The 17,425-nt window shown below is 35.7% G+C and overlaps 1 protein-coding gene across 2 annotated transcripts in view; it reads left to right on the forward strand.

Annotated features, from left to right (window-relative positions):
- Positions 1–17,080, forward strand: part of ZNF267 (zinc finger protein 267) — a 52,709-nt gene extending 35,629 nt beyond the window's left edge. For both annotated transcript variants that reach the window (XM_008987586.4, XM_008987585.4), the window contains one exon: positions 14,261–17,080. In XM_008987586.4, the coding sequence (XP_008985834.3) occupies positions 14,261–16,266 (2,006 nt within the window). In that variant the 3' untranslated portion in view covers positions 16,267–17,080. The remainder of the gene's footprint in view (positions 1–14,260) is intronic.
- Positions 17,081–17,425: the final 345 nt, after the last annotated feature.

The following is a 17,425-nucleotide window of genomic DNA, read 5'->3' on the forward strand; positions in this document are numbered from 1 at the left end:
ACAAACTATATCTTTCAAGTGCTATTCGTAATCGCTCTTTCTCCTTTTCATCTAGAGCTTTGTGGTGTTCAGATAATGACTTAAGTGCTTTTAGCACTTCAGCTTTGCTGGACATGCCTGCTGGGGACTGCACTTGTCTCTTCACCACTGTCATCCTGAGAGACCACTCATACCTGGAGAGAGGATATTCCAGATGCTCTAATAGCAGCCTGGTGTTGTTCCTTTCTGCTTTCATTTCAGCAATTTCTTCTTCCCTTCTGAGGGAAGAATACATGTTCCCTGTATGTATTGACTTCTTTAGTAAGTACTGTGAACTCCAGTGGAAGTGCAGTGTTGAGCTGTCTCTGCAAGGAATCTCTTTCATGACCAACCTTTTGTAACTTCCCCTCGGTCAGGGCCAGAGTTTCTGGAATCTCTCTCAGTGTATCAAGAAGACAGCCCCTTTATTCTAGCATGGAGACCATAAACCATTCAAAATATGAATCTGTATCTGGCTGTGAAGGGGAGCCAGACCTATGGCTCCCACTTCCTCCCAGGGGGTCTTCTGCTAAAAGCACTTAAGTCATTATCTGAACACCACAAAGCTCGCTGATGGCTAGCATCACCTCTCATATCATCTTGCTTGTCAGTGGGAGTGGGCAAGGAGGCTCTGTGGTGGCTGGTAGGTGAGTGCGAGCTCCAGCTGAGCCGAGGAGCTGATGAAGGCACCCCGTGGCCAGACACTGGCAGACAAAGTATTTGTTTTTCTACATATGGCTTGTTTCACTTAATATGAGATTCTCCAAGTTCATCCGTATTGTTTCAAATGACAGGATTTTAGTCTTTTTTAATGGCTGAATAGTATTTCATTGTATGTATGTACAGCACGTTTTCATTATCTATTTATCTGTTGCTGTACACTTGAATTGGTTTTATATCTTGGCTGGTATAAATAGTGCTGCAGTACACACGGGAATGCAGTTATCTTTCTCACACTCTGATTTCCTTTCTTTGGAGGATATATTCCAGTAGTGGAATTGCTGGATTATATGGTACTTGTATGTTTAATTTTTTGAGGAATCTTCATAACATTTTCTATAGTGGCTATACTAATATACAATTCCATCAACAGTGTTTGTGTTTTCCCTTTTCTTCACCTCCTCAATGCTTTTTTTTTGTTATTTGCTTTGTCTTTTTTATTATACCCATTGTAACTGGAGCGAGGGAGGTCCCATTGGGCTTGGATTTCCGTTTCCTATGTGATTAATGATTTTGAGCATCTTTTTATGTACTCTTTGGCCATTTATATTTCTTTTTTTGAGAATGTCTAGTAAGGTCTTCCATATGTTTTTAAACTGGGTTATATGTAAAGCTTCTTATATGATTTAGCTATTAACACCTTGTCATATATATATAGTTTGTGAATATTTTCTCACATTGTCTAGGTTGCTTTTCACTCTGTTAGTATTTTCATTTTGTTTATTAACTCCTTTTAGTTTGATATAATTATATATATATATATTTCTTGCTGTTGTTGTTATCTCTGCTTTTGAAGTATTTTTATTTTTAAGAGACAGGGCCTTACTGTGTCACCCAGGCTAGAGTGAAGTGGCATGATGATAGCTCACTGCAGGCTTGATTGCCTGGGCTCAAGTGATCCTCCTGTCTCATCCACTTGAGTAGGTTGACTATAGACATGCACCACCACAGCCAGCTAATTAAAACATTTTTTTTGTAGGGATGGGATCTCACCATGTGCCCCAGAATGCTCTTAAACTCCTGACCTCAAATGATTCTCCCACCTTGGCCTCCCAAGGAATTGGGATTACAGGGATGAGCCACTGCAACTGGTCATGCTTTTGAAGTCTCATTTGAAAAATGTCTTCCAAATCTGTTGTAAAGCATTTGCCCTATGTTTTTATCTGATAGTTTCATAGTTTGGGCTGATTACTTTTAATTATTAATCCAGTTTGAGTTGATTTTTTGGTATATGGTGAGTGGTAGGGGTATAGTCTGATTCTTCTGCATACGGATATTCAATTTTTCCTGCATCATTTATTGAGGTAACTGTCTTTTCCCCAAAGTGTATTCTTGGCACCTTTGAAAATCAGTTTGCTTTAGATGCATGAATGTATTTTTGGCTCATCAGGCATATTAGTTTATATATCTATGTTGGTGCCAGTACAATAATATTTAGCTTACTATAGCTTTGTCGTAAATTTTGAAGTAAGGTAGTGTATTGTCTCCAGATTTATTCTTTTTATTCAGGATTGTTTTGGCTATTCAGGGTCCCTTATGGTTTCATATAAATTTAGGATTATTTTTTCTATTTCTGTGAAGAATGCTGTTGATGTTTTGATCAGAATTGCATTAAATCCGTAGATTGTTTGGGCTAGGATGGCCATTTTAATTATATGTTTTCCATCTATGAACACAAGATATCTTTTCTTTTTTATTTATTTATTTATTTATTTATTTATTTATTTATTTATTTTTTTAGGGAAAAAGAGAAAAAGAAGGGGAAAAAAAGAAAAAGAGGGAAAAAGGAATATTACTTCATTCCTAAAATGGGTTTCAATAATGGCCGATCAATATTTTGAGTGTTTAAAGTGGTTAATGCATATTTTATGTGTTTAAAATTGAGACCTCTATTGTGTTTATTTGTTCTGGCTCTGAGTTCAAATCCTGGATATCGTTATCAATTTGTTGTCTCGTTGAATCTAAATCTCACTATGTGCCTTATGTATCTGGGTGTTAAGATCTCTTATTGTTACATTAATCCTTTTACCCTTGTATCCTTATAGCTTTGAGATCTATTTTGTCAAATGTGAAAATTGCAACTCCTGCTTTTTATTTATTTATTTTTGCTCTCCATTTGGTTGGTACGTTTTTTTTTTTTCCAACCCTTTATTTTGAGTCTATGTATATCTTTGGATATACCGTTGGATTTTGTCTGTATCTTTTGATTGGGAGATTTGATTGATTTAACTTTAGGGTTACTGCCATTTGATATTAACTGGCTATTTTGTCCTTTTGTTGATAAAAATTCTTCTTTATGTTAATGCTCTTTACTTTTTGGTGTATTTTTAGAAAGGATCATACTGGTTGTTCCTTTCTGTGTATAATGCTTCTTTTAGAAGTTCTTGTAAAGCAGGCCTGGTGGTAATAAAATCTCTGAGTACTTGCTTGTTCCTAAAAGATTTTATTTTTTCTTCAAATGTAAAGCTTAAATTGGCAGGATATGAAATTCTGGGCTGAAAGTTTTGTTCTTTAAGTATATTGAATATTGGCCCCCACTCTCTTCTAGCTTGTAGGGTTTCCGTTGAGAGATCTGCCGTAAGCCTAATAGGCTTACCTTTATGGGTAACTTGATCTTTCTCTCTGGCTGCCCTTAATATTTTCTCCTTCGTTTCGATCTTGGTGAATCTAACGATTATGTGCCTTGGGGTTGGTCTTCTTGAGGAATATCTTTGTGGTGTTCTCTGTATTGCCTGGGGTTGAATAGTGTCCTGCTTTGCTAAATTAGGAAAATTTTCCTGGATAATGTCCTGGAGAGTATTTTCCAGCTTGACTTCATTCTCTCCATCACATTCAGGTACACCAATCAAGCGTATATTAGGTCTTTTCACATAGTCCCATATTGCTTGGAGACTTTGCTCATTCCTTTTTATCCTTTTTTCTCTATTCTTGTCTTGTCGTTTTGTTTCATTAAGTTGGTCTTCGACCTCTAATACCCTTTCTTCTGCTTGATCCATTCGGCTGTTTAAGCTTGTACATATTTCACTCAGTTCTCGTGTTGTATTTTTCAACTCCATAAGTTCATTTGTATTCCTCTCTATATTGTCTATTCTTTTCAACATTTCATCGAACCTTTTTTCCAAGTTCTTAGTTTCTTTACATTGGGTTAGAACAAGTTCCTTTAACTCCCAGAAGTTTCTTATCATCCACCTTTTAAAGCCTACTTCAGATAATGGAACACAGTCCTTTTCCATCAGGGCTTGTTCCGTTACTGATGAGTCCTTTTCCATCAGGGCTTGTTCGGTTGCTGATGAGTCCTTTTCCATCAGGGCTTGTTCCGTTGCTGATGGGTTCTGATTTTGAGTATACTCGGCCTTCTTAGGCTGTTTTTTTCCCTTCATTATAGATGAACCGCCTTTCTAATTAGTTTTCTGAGTCGACGTCCGACTTACTGATTCCCAGTGCTGGGATCCGAGCCACCCACTGTGGCAGCCTAAATAGCAGCGATAAGACTGATGGTGCTCTTCTGCCCGGGAATCTCTGGTCTGGCTTCCCTCTTGAGTCCGCAACAAGCGGCTCTGACTTCCCGGAGCTCCAAACTCTGGTCAGTAGGGGAAGCAGTCCCGTTGGCTCTGCGTGAAGAGCTGCTGCGCCGAGACGCTGGCAAAACCCGCTGCGGCGGCCACAAGAGTCGCGCTGGCGACCTGTGGGGCTCCTCCACTGGGAATCGGCTAATCGGTGAGTGACGAAAATTCGTCTAAAGATGTGGCGTCGTCTCGTTCTCTGAGCTTTCACTGGGAGCTACAATCCTGAGCTGTTAGTGGTCGGCCATCTTCAATCCACAAGATATCTTTTCATTTATTCACATGTATTTCTTTTTTCATCCATGCTTTGTAGTTTTAGTGTAGGCATATTTCTAGTTAAGTTCATTGCTAGGTATCTTAATTTTAATAAAAGACATCTAAATTGGAAAAGAGGAAGTCAAATGGTTCCTGTTTGCAGACAAAAAGATCTACACACACACACACACACACACACACACACACTCTCACACACACACACACCCCAAAATAACAAAACTGTTAGGACCAATAAACAAAGTCATTAAAGTTGCAGGATATAAAGCCAACATACAAAAATCAGTAGCATTTTTACTCTGATAACAAACTACTGAAATAAAAATTTCAAAATTCCATTCACAATAGCTACAAAAAGTAAGTCAGTTCATTTAAAGTTTATGTTTGTATATTGTTCAAAGTGAGGTCTAACTTCATTCTCTCCCATGCACATTTCTAGTATTCCCAACCCTCTTTGGTGAGGAGACTGTTCTTTCCTTATTTTGTGTTCTTAGAACCCTTATTGAAGATGAATTCACTATATACATGAGGATTTATCCCTGAGCTCATCTTTATATCTATAATACTTGTCTGTCTTTATGTGAGTGCAACAGTTTTGATTATTATAGCTTTGTAATATGCTTTAAAATCAGAAAGTAGATGTCTCTTTTTCTCCCCCTAAGATTGTTTGGCTGTTTGTGATTTCTTGAAATTCCATAGACATTTTATAATATATTAATGCTTCTCTAAAGAGACCTATTGGTATTTTGATAGAGAATACATTGAATCTGTAAATCACTTTGGATTGACATCTTAATAATATTGAGTCTTCAAATTCTTAAATTACTGTATGTTTGAGACTTTGTTATTTAATTTTTACATATTTGTAGACCTGCCAGTTTTCTTTTCATTTTTAACTTCAAGCTTTGTTCTGTTGTCTTCAAAAATAATACTTCGTGTGATTTCCATCAGCTTAAATTTGTTAAGACATTTTATGGCTTAAAAACTTGTCTATCTGGAATAATATACCATATGTGGTTAAAGATATTGTGTATTATACTGTTGTTGGGTGAAAGGTTATGTATATATATTAGGTCTAATTGGTCTTTAGTGTTCAAGTCCTTTGTTTCCTTATTGATCTTTCTGTTTTTGGTGTTGTTTATTTTTGCATTACTGAAACTGGGGTATGGAAGTCTCTTACTTTTATTGTTCTACTGCTTGCTTCAATTCTATAAAAGGTTGCTATGTATATATGGGAGCTATAACATTAGTTGCATATATGTTAATGCTTGTTACAGCTTTCTGGTCAGTAAACACTATTATTCTTATATAATGCCCTTTCTTGTATTTTGTGACAGTTTTTGATGAAATGTGTATTTTGTCTGACAGTATTTTTTATATTTAATTTCTTTTTTCCATGCTTTCACATTCAGTCCATGTGTGTTTTTGTATCTAAAGTGGGTCTTTTATTGAAAGCTTAGAGTTGGATCTTGTTTATTGAATTTATTAAGCCAAATTTTGTCTTGTGAGTGATTTAATTTTTTTATATACAAAGTAATTACCTAAAGGGAATGACATTGTTTTTTGTTTGTTTTTTTGTTTTAGCTCTTGTAGTGTTTTTGTTCCTGTTTTCCTCTTGCTGTCTTCTTGTTTTATTGATTTTTTTATAGTGACATGTTTTGATTCCTTTCTCATTTTTTGTGTGTCTCTACTATAGGTATTTTTGTGGTTACGATAGACATTACACAAAACATCTTAAATTTATAAACTGTTAACTGTAATATATGATAACCTGATAATAAATTTGTATTAACCTGATAACTTTAATAGCATACAAAAATCCTGCCTCTTTATGTCCCCTTATTGTATTTTATTGATGTCACAAATTGTAACCTTTTGTACTGTGGATCCATTAACACAGATTTATGGTTATTTTTAAGTGTTTGTCTTGTCAAATGCTTAGTAGAATTAAAAGTATTCTATATATTATTATTACAGTAATACAGAATACTTTATATGTGTAATTACCTTAACCAGAAAACTTTATATTGTTACATTATTTTGTTTTCCTCCCTACCATCATTTTGTTTTTCAGTTTAAAGGACTGACTCCTTTAGTATTTCTTGTATGACAGGTTTAATGGATATAAATTCATTTAGCTTTTACTTAAAATTCTTTATTTCTAATTCATTTTTAAGTATAGTTTGGGCAGATGCAGTGTTCACAGTAAGCAGTTGTCATTTTTTCGTCACTTTCAATATATCATGCAAACATCTTCTAGCTTCTGAGTTTTTTTTGCTGAGACATCTGATGAGCATTTTATGAGTGGACTCGTACATGCCTAGTCATCTTTTTCTTTCTGACTTCAAGATTCTCTTTGTAACTTTTGGATTTCTGATTATATCCCATGTGACTTTCTTTGTGTTGCTACTAATTAGAGTTAGCTGAAGTTTACATCTTAGGCCATTTTCTCCAACAAATTTGGAAAATTCTTAGTCATTGTTACTTCAAATAAGTTTTCTGCTCTTTTCTATTTTTTTGAGATGGAGTTTTGCTCTGTTGTCCAGGCTGGAGTGTAATGGTACAATCTTGGCTTACCACAACCTCTGCCTCCCAGGTTCAAGTGATTCTCCTGCCTCAGTCTCCTGAGTAGCTGGGATTACAGGCATGCACCACCACGCCTGGCTAATTTTGTATTTTTTAGTAGAGATGGAGTTTCTCTGTGTTGGTCAGGCTGGTCTCAAACTGCTGACCTCAGGTGATCCACTCGCCTCGGCTTCCCAAAGTGCTGGGATTACAGGTGTGAGCTGCTGCATCTGGCCTTTTCTCTTTCATTCTGGAATTTTCATGAGAATATTGGCCTACTTGATAGTATTCCAAAGGTTTATTAGGCTCTGTCTTTTTTTTCTTCATTTCTTTATCCTGTTTGCATCTTGACTCTACAATTTCAAATGACCTGTTTTCAAGCTCGCTGGGGATTTTTTGCTTGCTGTATCAAGTCTGCTGTGTACCTCATCTAGTGAATTTTTAAATTTAGTTTTTACTTCCACACTTTGTGTTTTTATAGTTTTAATCTCTCTGTTTATTTTCATTGTGCATTTTATCTTTTAGTGTCATTCCTTGTTCTCCTTTAATTTATTGAGCATTTTAAATATAGATATTTTGGACCATTATGTGGCTCATGCCTGTAATCCCAACTGCTTTGGAGGTTGAAGTCAGAGGATTGTTTGAGGCCAGGAGTTTGAGACCTGCCTGAGCATTATAGTGAGACTCTGTGTCTATAAAAAATAATAAATACACTAGGTGTCATGGTGCATGCTTCTAATTTTAGGCACTCAGGAAGCTGAGGCAGGAGAATCAGTTAACTTCAGAATTTTATGGCTGCAGTGAGCTATGATTGTGCCACTGTTCTCCAGCCGGTTTTTTTTTTTTTAATAAAGAAATATCCCTTCAAATCTTTTGCCCATTTTTGATTGGATTATTAGATTATTTCTTTAGAGTTGTTTGAGCTCCTTACATGTTCTGATTATTAATCCTTTGTCAGATGGGTAGTTTGTCAATATTTTCTCCCATTCTGTGGGTTGTTTCTTCACTTTGTTGATTATTTCTTTTGTTGTCCAGATGGTTTTTAACTTGACATGATCCCATGTGTCCATTTTTGCTCTGGTTGCCTGTGCTTTAGTATATTACTCAAGAAATTTTTACCCAAACCAGTATCCTAGGGAATTTCTCTGATGTTTTCTTGTAGTAGTTTCATAGTTTGAAGTCTTAGATTTAAGTTCTTAATACATTCTGATCTGATTTTTGTATATGGTGAGAGACAGGGGTCTAGTTTCTGGTTTTTTTTTTTTAATGAATAATTTGTCTTTGTATATATGGATATCCAGTTTTTTAAGCACCAGTTATTGAAAAAAACTGTCCTTTAGTGTATGTTCTTAACATCTTTGTTGAAAATTAGTGCACTCAAGGTGTGTGGAATTGTTTTTTGGATTCTCTATTCTGTTCCATTGATCTCTGTGTCTGTTTTTATGCCAGTACCATGCCATTTTGGTTATTATAGCTCTGTAGTGTAATTTGAAGTCTGGTACTGTGAATCCTTAAGTTTTCTTCTTTTTGCTTAGGATAGCTTTGTTAGTCTGAGTATTTTGTGGTTCCATATATATTTTAGGATTGTTTTTTGTATTTTTTTGAAGGATGTCATTGGTAGTTTGATAGGGATTGCGTTGAATCTGTAGGCTGTTTTGAGTAGTATGGATATTTTAACAATATTGATTCTTCCAGTCCATTGACATGGAATATTTTTCCTCTGTGTGTGTGTGTGTGTGTGTGTGTGTGTGTGTGTGTGTGTATGTCCTCTTTAGTTTTTTTTTTTTTTGAGATGGAGTCTCACTGTGTTGCCAAGGCTGGAGTGCCATGGTGTGATCTCAGCTTACTGCAACCTCTGCCTGCCATGTTCAAATGATTCTCCTGTTGCAGCCTCCTGAGTAGCTGGGACTATAGGCATGTGCCACCATGCTCGATGAATTTTTTGTATTTATAGTAGAGATGGGGTTTCACCATGTTGGCTAGGTTGGTCTTGAACTCCTGACCTCAAATGATCTGCCTGCCACAGTCTCCCAAAGTGCTGGGATTATAGGTGTGAGCCACTGCACCCAGCCACCCTCTTCAATTTCTTTCATTCATCTTTTATAGTTTTCATTGTAGAGATCTTTCACTTAATTGGGTAAGTTAATGTCTAGGTATTTAATTTTATTTGTGGCTATTGTAAATGGAATTACTTTCTGATCTCTTTTTCAGATTGTTCCCTGTTGGCATATAGAAATGCTACTGATGTGTGTATGTTCATTTTATATCCTGCGACTTTGTTTATCTGTTCTAACAGTTTTGGTGGAGTCTTTAGATTTTTCTAAATATAAGACGATACCATCTACAAACAAGGGTAATTTGACTTCTTCCTTTCCAATTTGGATGCCATTTAGTATTTCTCCTGTCTTACTGCTGTTTTAGTACTTTACTGCACTTCCAGTACTATGTTGAATAACAGTGGTGAAAGTGGGCATCTTTGTTATGTTCCAGATTTTTAAGAAAAGATGTTCAGGTTTTTTTTTTTTTTCTCCATTCAGTATGATGCTAGCTGTGTATCTGCCATATATGGTTTTTATTATTTTGAGGCATGTTCCTTTTATACCCAGCTTTTTGAGGGCTTTTTTTAATCATCAAAGGATGTTGAATTTTATTAAATGCCTTTTTAGCAGCAGTTGAAATGATCATATGATTTTGTCCTTCATTCTGTTGATATGATGTATCATACTGATTGATTGCATATGATGAACCATTCTTGCATCCCTGGGATAAATCCCACTTTGTCATAATGAACAATCTTTTAATGTGTTGTTGAATTCTGTTTGCTAATATTTTGTTGATTATTTTTACATAAATATTTATTATAGATACTGGCCTATAGTTTTCATCCTTTGTTGTATCTTTTTCTGATTTGGGCATTATGGTAATACTGGCCTCAAAGAATGAGTTGGGAAGTATTCCTTCCTCCCCTTATGTTTTGGAAGAGTTTTTGAGAAGGGTTGGTATTAGTTCTTTAAATGTTTGGTAGAATTTAGTGATGAAGCTATCAGGTCCTGGGCTTTTCTCTCCAGGGAGACTTTTTATTATGGCTTTGATCTTGTTACTTGTTATTGGTCTGTTCATGTTTTGGATTTTTTCCTTGATTAATCTTGGTAGGTTGTATATATCCAAGAGCTTACCCATTTTTGCTGGATTTTCCAATTAATTGGCATATAGTTGTTAATAGCCACTAATAACCTTTTGAAATTCTGCAGTTTCAGGTATAATGTCTCCTTTTTCATCTCTGATTTTATTTCAGTCTTCCTTTTTTCTTAGTCATGCTAAAAGTTTATACACATTATTTATTTGCTTAAAAAATCAACTTTTCATTTCACTGATCTTTTGTATTTTTTAATTTCAATTTTATTTATTTCTGCTGTATCTTTATTATTATAATTTTTGGTTTGTTTTGCTGTTGTTTATTTCAAGATGCAACTTTAGGTTATTTGATTTTTTTTCTTTCTTTTCTGATATAAACACATCTATATATTTCTCTCTTAGTACTTCTTTTGCTGTACTCATAGGTTTTGGTATGTGGTTTTTTCACTATTTGTTTGAAGAAGTTTTTTAATTTCATTCTTTGTTTATTGATTCACTTTTCATTCGGGGCATATTATTTAATTTCTATTTGTTTGTATAGTTTCCAGACATCTTGTTACTGATTTCTAGTTATATTCCATTGTGAACAGAGATGTTTGATATTATTTCACTTTTCTGAATGTTTTAAGTCTTGTTTCGTAACCTAAAATGTTGTGTATCTTTGAAAATTATGTGTTGGGAACAATCTGTGTTCTGTAGCCATTAGATAAAATGTTGTTAATATTTATTAGGTATATTTGTCTTACAGTACAGATTAAGTCTGATGTTTCTTTCATGATTTTCTGTCTGTAAGATCTGTACAATGCTGAAAGTGGTGTGTTAATTCTCAATTGTTTTTGTATTGGAGCCTCTCTTTTTAGCTGAATATGATTTGCTATATATGTCTAAGTACTTTAGTGTAGGGTGCACGTATATTTAAAATTGTTATATTTTCTGGCTGAGTTGATTCCTTTATCATCATAAAATGACTTCCTTTCTGTCTTCTTACAGTTTTTGTCTTGAAATATATTTTGTCTAAGTATAGCTTCTTCTGTTTTTCCCCCCATTGGCATCAAACATTTTTCCATTCCTTTATTTTCAGTCTTTGTGTATCTTTACAGATGAAGTGTGTTTCTTGTAGGTAGCAGACCATTGTATCTTTCTTGTTTTTTTCTCACTCATTCTGTGTTATTTAATTGGAGTGCTTAGTGCCTTTCCATTCAGTGTTATTATTGATAAGTATGTGTTTACTCCTGCCATTTTGTTGTTTTCTGGTTTTGTATCTTCACTTTTTTTTGTCCTTCCTGTCTTCATTTTAGTGAATGTGATTTTTCTTGGTGGTATAATTTTTTACTTTTTATTGCATTGTTTATCTGTTGTATCTTTTTTAAATTTGAGATTACCATGAGGCTTACGAATACTATTTTATAGCCTATTATTTTTAACTGATAACTGAACAAATAAGCAACAATAAAACTAGTAAAAACTCTACCTTTGACTTTGTTTCCCCATTTTAAAGCTTTCTTGTTTCTCTTTATGTCTTATTGTACTGTCTGTGTCTTGAAACATTATTGTAGTTGTATTGATTCATCAATGGGTATTTCTACTTGAGTATTTTACACACCACAATTACCATATTATATTCCATTTTACTCTGTGCTATTACCAATGAGTTCTGTACCTTCAGATGACTTCTTATTTATTGTTCATTAACATTCTCTTCTTACAGATGAAGGAGAATGCCCTGTGGTATTACTTGTAGGACAGGTCTGGTTTTGATGAAATCCCTCAGTGTTTGTCTGGGAATGTTGCTTTTTTTTCTCCTTCATGCTTATGGGATATTTTCACTGGTTACATTATTCTAGGGTAAAAGTTTTGTATCTTCAGCACTTTAAATATGTCATGCAATTCTATTCTGGCCTGTAAAGTTTCCACTGAAAGTCTGCTGCCAGAAATACTAGAGTTTCATTGTATGCTGTTTCTTTTCTCTTGCTGCTTTTAGGATTCTTTATTCTTAATTTTTGGGAGTTTGATTATTAAATGTTTTGAAGTAGTTGTCTTTGAGTTCAATATGCTTTGTGTTCTGCAACCTGATTATACTTGGATATTGATATCTTTCTATGGATTTGGGAAGTTCTCTGATCATATTCCTTGAATAAACTTTCTATACCTAGCTCTTTCTTTATGGTGAATAACCCTTAGATTTGCCCTTTTCAGGCTGTTTTCTAGATCTTATAGGCATGCTTCATTCTTTTTTTGTTGTTGTCTTCTCTACATATTTTCAAACTGCCTGTATTCAAGCTCAATAATTTTTTCTTCTGCTTGATCAGTTTTGCTATTAAGAGACTTTGATGCATTCTTCAGTATGCCAGTTGCATTTTTAAACTTCAGTTGCTGCTTGATTCCTTTTAATCTGTTTGTTCAATTTATCTAATAGAATCTGAATTCCTTCTTCATGTTATCTTTAATTTGTTTCCTCAACACAACTATTGTGAATTATCTGTCTGAAAAGTAACTTATTTTGTTTCTTCAGGATTGGTCTCTTATTCAGTTTGTTAGGTGAGGCCACATTTTCCTGGATGGTTTTAATGTGTACATGTTTGTGTCTAGGCATTGATTGTAGCCTTCACAGTCTGGGCTTAGTGCCCACCCTTGTTGGAAAGGCTCTCTAGGAATTTGAAGGTACTTGGACCTCAAACTCAGTAACATAGTTCTTGCAGACTCATAGCGGTACCATGTTGTTCATCTTGGTTAAAATCTGAATGAATTATCTGGATTATCAAGCAGAGACTCTTGTTCTCGTCCCTTAGTTTCTTCCAGACAAACGGAATTCTCTCTCTTTGCTGTGCTACCTCGAGCTGGGGTGGGGTGACACAAGCTTCCCTCTTGCCCCCACCACTGGGACTGTGGTAATTTAGATCTAAAGTGAGCACAGCACTGGGTCTCACCCAAGGCCCAGTGTAATTACTACTTGGCTACCACCTAAGTTTACTCAAGACCTTAGAGGTCTGCAATCAGCAGGTGGCAACAAGCCAGGTTTGTGTCTCCTCAGGGTAATAAGTTCCCTTTGGCCCCAGGTGGGTCAGGAGATACTGCGTGGGAGCCAGATATTGAAGTCAGAAACCTTATTTATCTCATGTTCTATTCTACTGCAGCTAAGCTGGCATTCAAATCACAAGGCAACATCCTTCCCACTCCTCTTTCCCCTTGCTGCAGGCAGAGGAGCCTCATGCTCTCTGCCATTACCACTGGTCTCCACCACCAGCCCACAGGGGTTTTCACTGGACTGTCACTGATGTTCACTCAATACCCAAGCGTTCTTCAGTCAGCTTGTGATGACTGCTTCCATGTCTGGGACTTACTCTTCGGCCTAGGGCAGGTCCGGAAATGCTGACTTGGGGACACCAAGAGTCTGCTTGGTTCTCTACTTCAATGTGGCCAAGCAGTGCAAAACAGAGTCCCCTTTGCTTTTTCCTCTTCTTTGCTGAAGCAGAAGGTGTCTTTCATTATACCCACCACAGTTGGAAATGTTCTGGGTCACACCTGAAGCCAGTACATCTCAGAATCCAATGTTCCTGATGTGTTACTGGAGTAACACTGTTGGTTATTCAGAGACCAGCAGCTCCTAAGTCAGAAGGTGATGAATCCTGCCAGGTCTATGCTGTGACAGAGCAGCACTGGCTTCTATGTAGTCCTCTAGTCACTGTGCTGTCTGTCTCCGAAATGTACAGTTTTCTCCCAGCATCATGCAGACGCTGCTGAGGGGCAAGGGGGTGCTGGCACAAGCCCTCCCTTTCCTCCACTGTTGGTGTCTTAGTAGTTCACATGCCACTGTATTGTAGTAAGGTTATTGTAGTAAAGTTTGTATATCAGTTGAGGAAATAGGACCTCAAGTTTTTCACTCAACTGTTGTGTTCTTAACTTAGCATAATTTTGTATATTAGATTTATAAAATATATGTACCCGAATCTAGTAATTGGAATTCTTAAAATTTTTATATCTTTCAGATATATTTTTGCATCATAACAAGGACCTGTTGACAGAGCACTGCACAGAGGCATCATTCCAAAAAGTGATACTGAGGAGACATGAGAGCTGTGATCTTGAGAATTTACATATAAGGAAAAGGTGGAAAAGGGAGGAGTGTAAAGGGCATAGTGGGTGTTATGATGAGAAAACTTTTAAATATGATCAATTTGATGAGTCCTCTATTGAAAGTTTGTTTCACCAACAAATACTTTCTTCTTGTGCCAAAAGCAATAACTTTGATCAATATAAGATCTTTACTCATTCATCATTGCTTAATCAACAACAGGAAATTGATATTTGGGGAAAACATCACATATATGATAAACCTTCAGTGTTCTTTAGGCCGGTCTCTACTCTAAATGGTTACCAAGATATTTTTATTGGAGAGAAAAATTATCAGTGCAATAATTCTGATAAAATCTTGAACCAAAGATCAAGCCCTAAAAATCATCAGGAAAATTATTTTCTAGAGAAACAATACAAATGTCAAGAATTTGAGAAAGTCTTTCTTCAGAGTATGCATATGCAAGAGAAGCAAGAAGAGTCTTACAAATGTGATAAATGTGAAGTTTGTACCCAGTCATTAAAACATACTCAACATCAGACCATCCCTATCAGAGAAGACTCACACAGATGTAATAAATATGATAAAGACAATCATCAAAGTCAATCATCAAATCTTAGAAAGCAGGTACTCCATAACAAAGAGAAACCATACAAATGTGAAAAATGTGGTGATAGCTTTAACCATAGTTTGTACCTTACTCAAAATCAGATCATTCCTACCGAAGAGGAAGCTTATAAATGGAAAGAATGTGGCAAAGTTTTTAACCTTAACTGTAGTTTATACCTTACCAAACATCAGCGAATTCATACTGGAGAAAACCTCTACAAATGTAAAGCATGTAGCAAATCTTTTACTCGTTCCTCCAATCTTATTGTGCATCAGAGAATTCATACAGGAGAGAAACCCTACAAATGTAAAGAATGTGGCAAAGCCTTTCGCTGTAGTTCATACCTTACTAAACATAAGCGAATTCATACTGGAGAGAAACCTTATAAATGTAAGGAATGTGGCAAAGCTTTTAACCGTAGTTCATGCCTTACTCAACATCAGACAACTCATACAGGAGAAAAACTTTACAAATGTAAAGTATGTAGCAAATCTTATGCTCGTTCTTCAAATCTTATTATGCACCAGAGAGTTCATACTGGAGAGAAGCCTTTTAAGTGTAAAGAATGTGGCAAAGTCTTTAGCCGTAGTTCGTGCCTTACCCAACATCGGAAAATTCATACTGGAGAAAATCTTTACAAATGTAAAGTATGTGCCAAACCTTTTACTTGTTTCTCAAATCTTATTGTGCATGAGAGAATTCACACTGGAGAGAAACCCTATAAATGTAAAGAATGTGGCAAAGCCTTTCCTTATAGTTCACACCTTATTCGGCATCATAGAACTCATACTGGAGAAAAGCCGTACAAATGTAAAGCATGTAGCAAATCTTTTAGTGACTCCTCAGGTCTTACTGTGCATCGGAGAACTCATACTGGAGAGAAACCCTATACCTGTAAAGAATGTGGCAAAGCCTTTAGTTATAGTTCAGATGTTGTTCAGCATCAGAGAATTCATACTGGCCAGAGACCCTACAAATGTGAAGAATGTGGCAAAGCCTTTAACTATAGGTCATACCTCACTACACATCGGAGAAGTCATACTGGAGAGAGACCCTACAAATGTGAGGTATGTGGCAAAGCCTTTAACTCTAGGTCATACCTCACTACCCATCGGAGAAGTCATACTGGAGAGAGACCCTACAAATGTGAAGAATGTGGCAAAGCCTTTAATTATAGGTCATACCTCACTACACATCAGAGAAGTCATACTGGAGAGAGACCTTATAAATGTGAAGAATGTGGCAAAGCCTTTAACTCTAGGTCATACCTCACTGCACATCAGAGAAGTCATACTAGAGAAAAACTTTAAAAATGTAAAACATGGAGCAGATTTTTTACTTGTTACCTATGTCTTATTGTGCATCAGATAATATATATGGGAGTGAAACCCTACAAGGGTTAAGAACGTGCATAACCTTTAACCATTTTTCAAGCCTTAGACAACAGCAGAGAATATAAACTGGAAAAAGGCCACACAGATATTAAAAATGTGGCAAATTAAACTGTGCTTAACCCTTACTCAAGGTAATCCATACCAGAGAAACAGTATAGATATAAAAATGTGAAAAGTTTTACTCAAAATATCAAATAATGAGTCACCTAGGGATTCATAGAAACAGTTTGCAGATGTGATAAATGTGAGGAAGTATTTAATAAAAAATGAACTCTAAATATGTCAGAATTAACTCAAGAAAGGACTGAAGCACAGACACTTTCAGCCTTTACGCTAAATAAGAGTATTTTTTTATACAGAATAAAGGCAAAATAATTAGATAATTTATTTGCTTATATGTTTTAAAGTAGCAAGAACATTGATATTTTGACAGGTACATTTCGTGGATGCTTCATTTGTATTTACAGTATTCAAGGTTTTTGGACAACAAATATTATTTATATAATTCAGCTCAAATCCATTGCTGCTTTTCCTTAATCCATGGTGTTCATGTGAAAATATGTGTTGTTTTTTTTTTCTGCATCAGAACAATGTGAGATCCTTCTACAGTAGGTGAACATCATTATTCACATTTTTCATGGAAGTTTAATGCCAAATGTAAAACACATGAAGAGAATGTTTAAAAATATGCTCTTTGTGTTTGAATAAAGTGGTAATGGATGTAAACATATGATATGTGTTTAGAGCATTTTTCTGTATTAGAATAAGAGGGATATTCTGAATTTTTAAGACAAATTACTTCACCAATTCCCCTGTAAGTAAAACAAAACAAAAGAAAACAAAGTTCATTTAAACCAGGGGTCCCCATTCCCCAGGCTGCACACTGGCACTGATCTGTGTGGTCTGTTAGAAACTGGGCAGCACAGCAGGATGTGAGTGGTGGGTGAGTGAGCATCACCATCTGAGCTCTGCCTCCTCTCAGATGAGTGGTGTTATTAGATTTTCACAAACCATATTGTTAACTGCATGTGAGGTTTGTGCTCCTTGGGAGACTTCAACTAATGCCTGATGATCT

This window comes from Callithrix jacchus, chromosome 12 (assembly GCF_049354715.1).
Source record: "Callithrix jacchus isolate 240 chromosome 12, calJac240_pri, whole genome shotgun sequence".
NCBI lineage: Eukaryota > Metazoa > Chordata > Mammalia > Primates > Cebidae > Callithrix > Callithrix jacchus.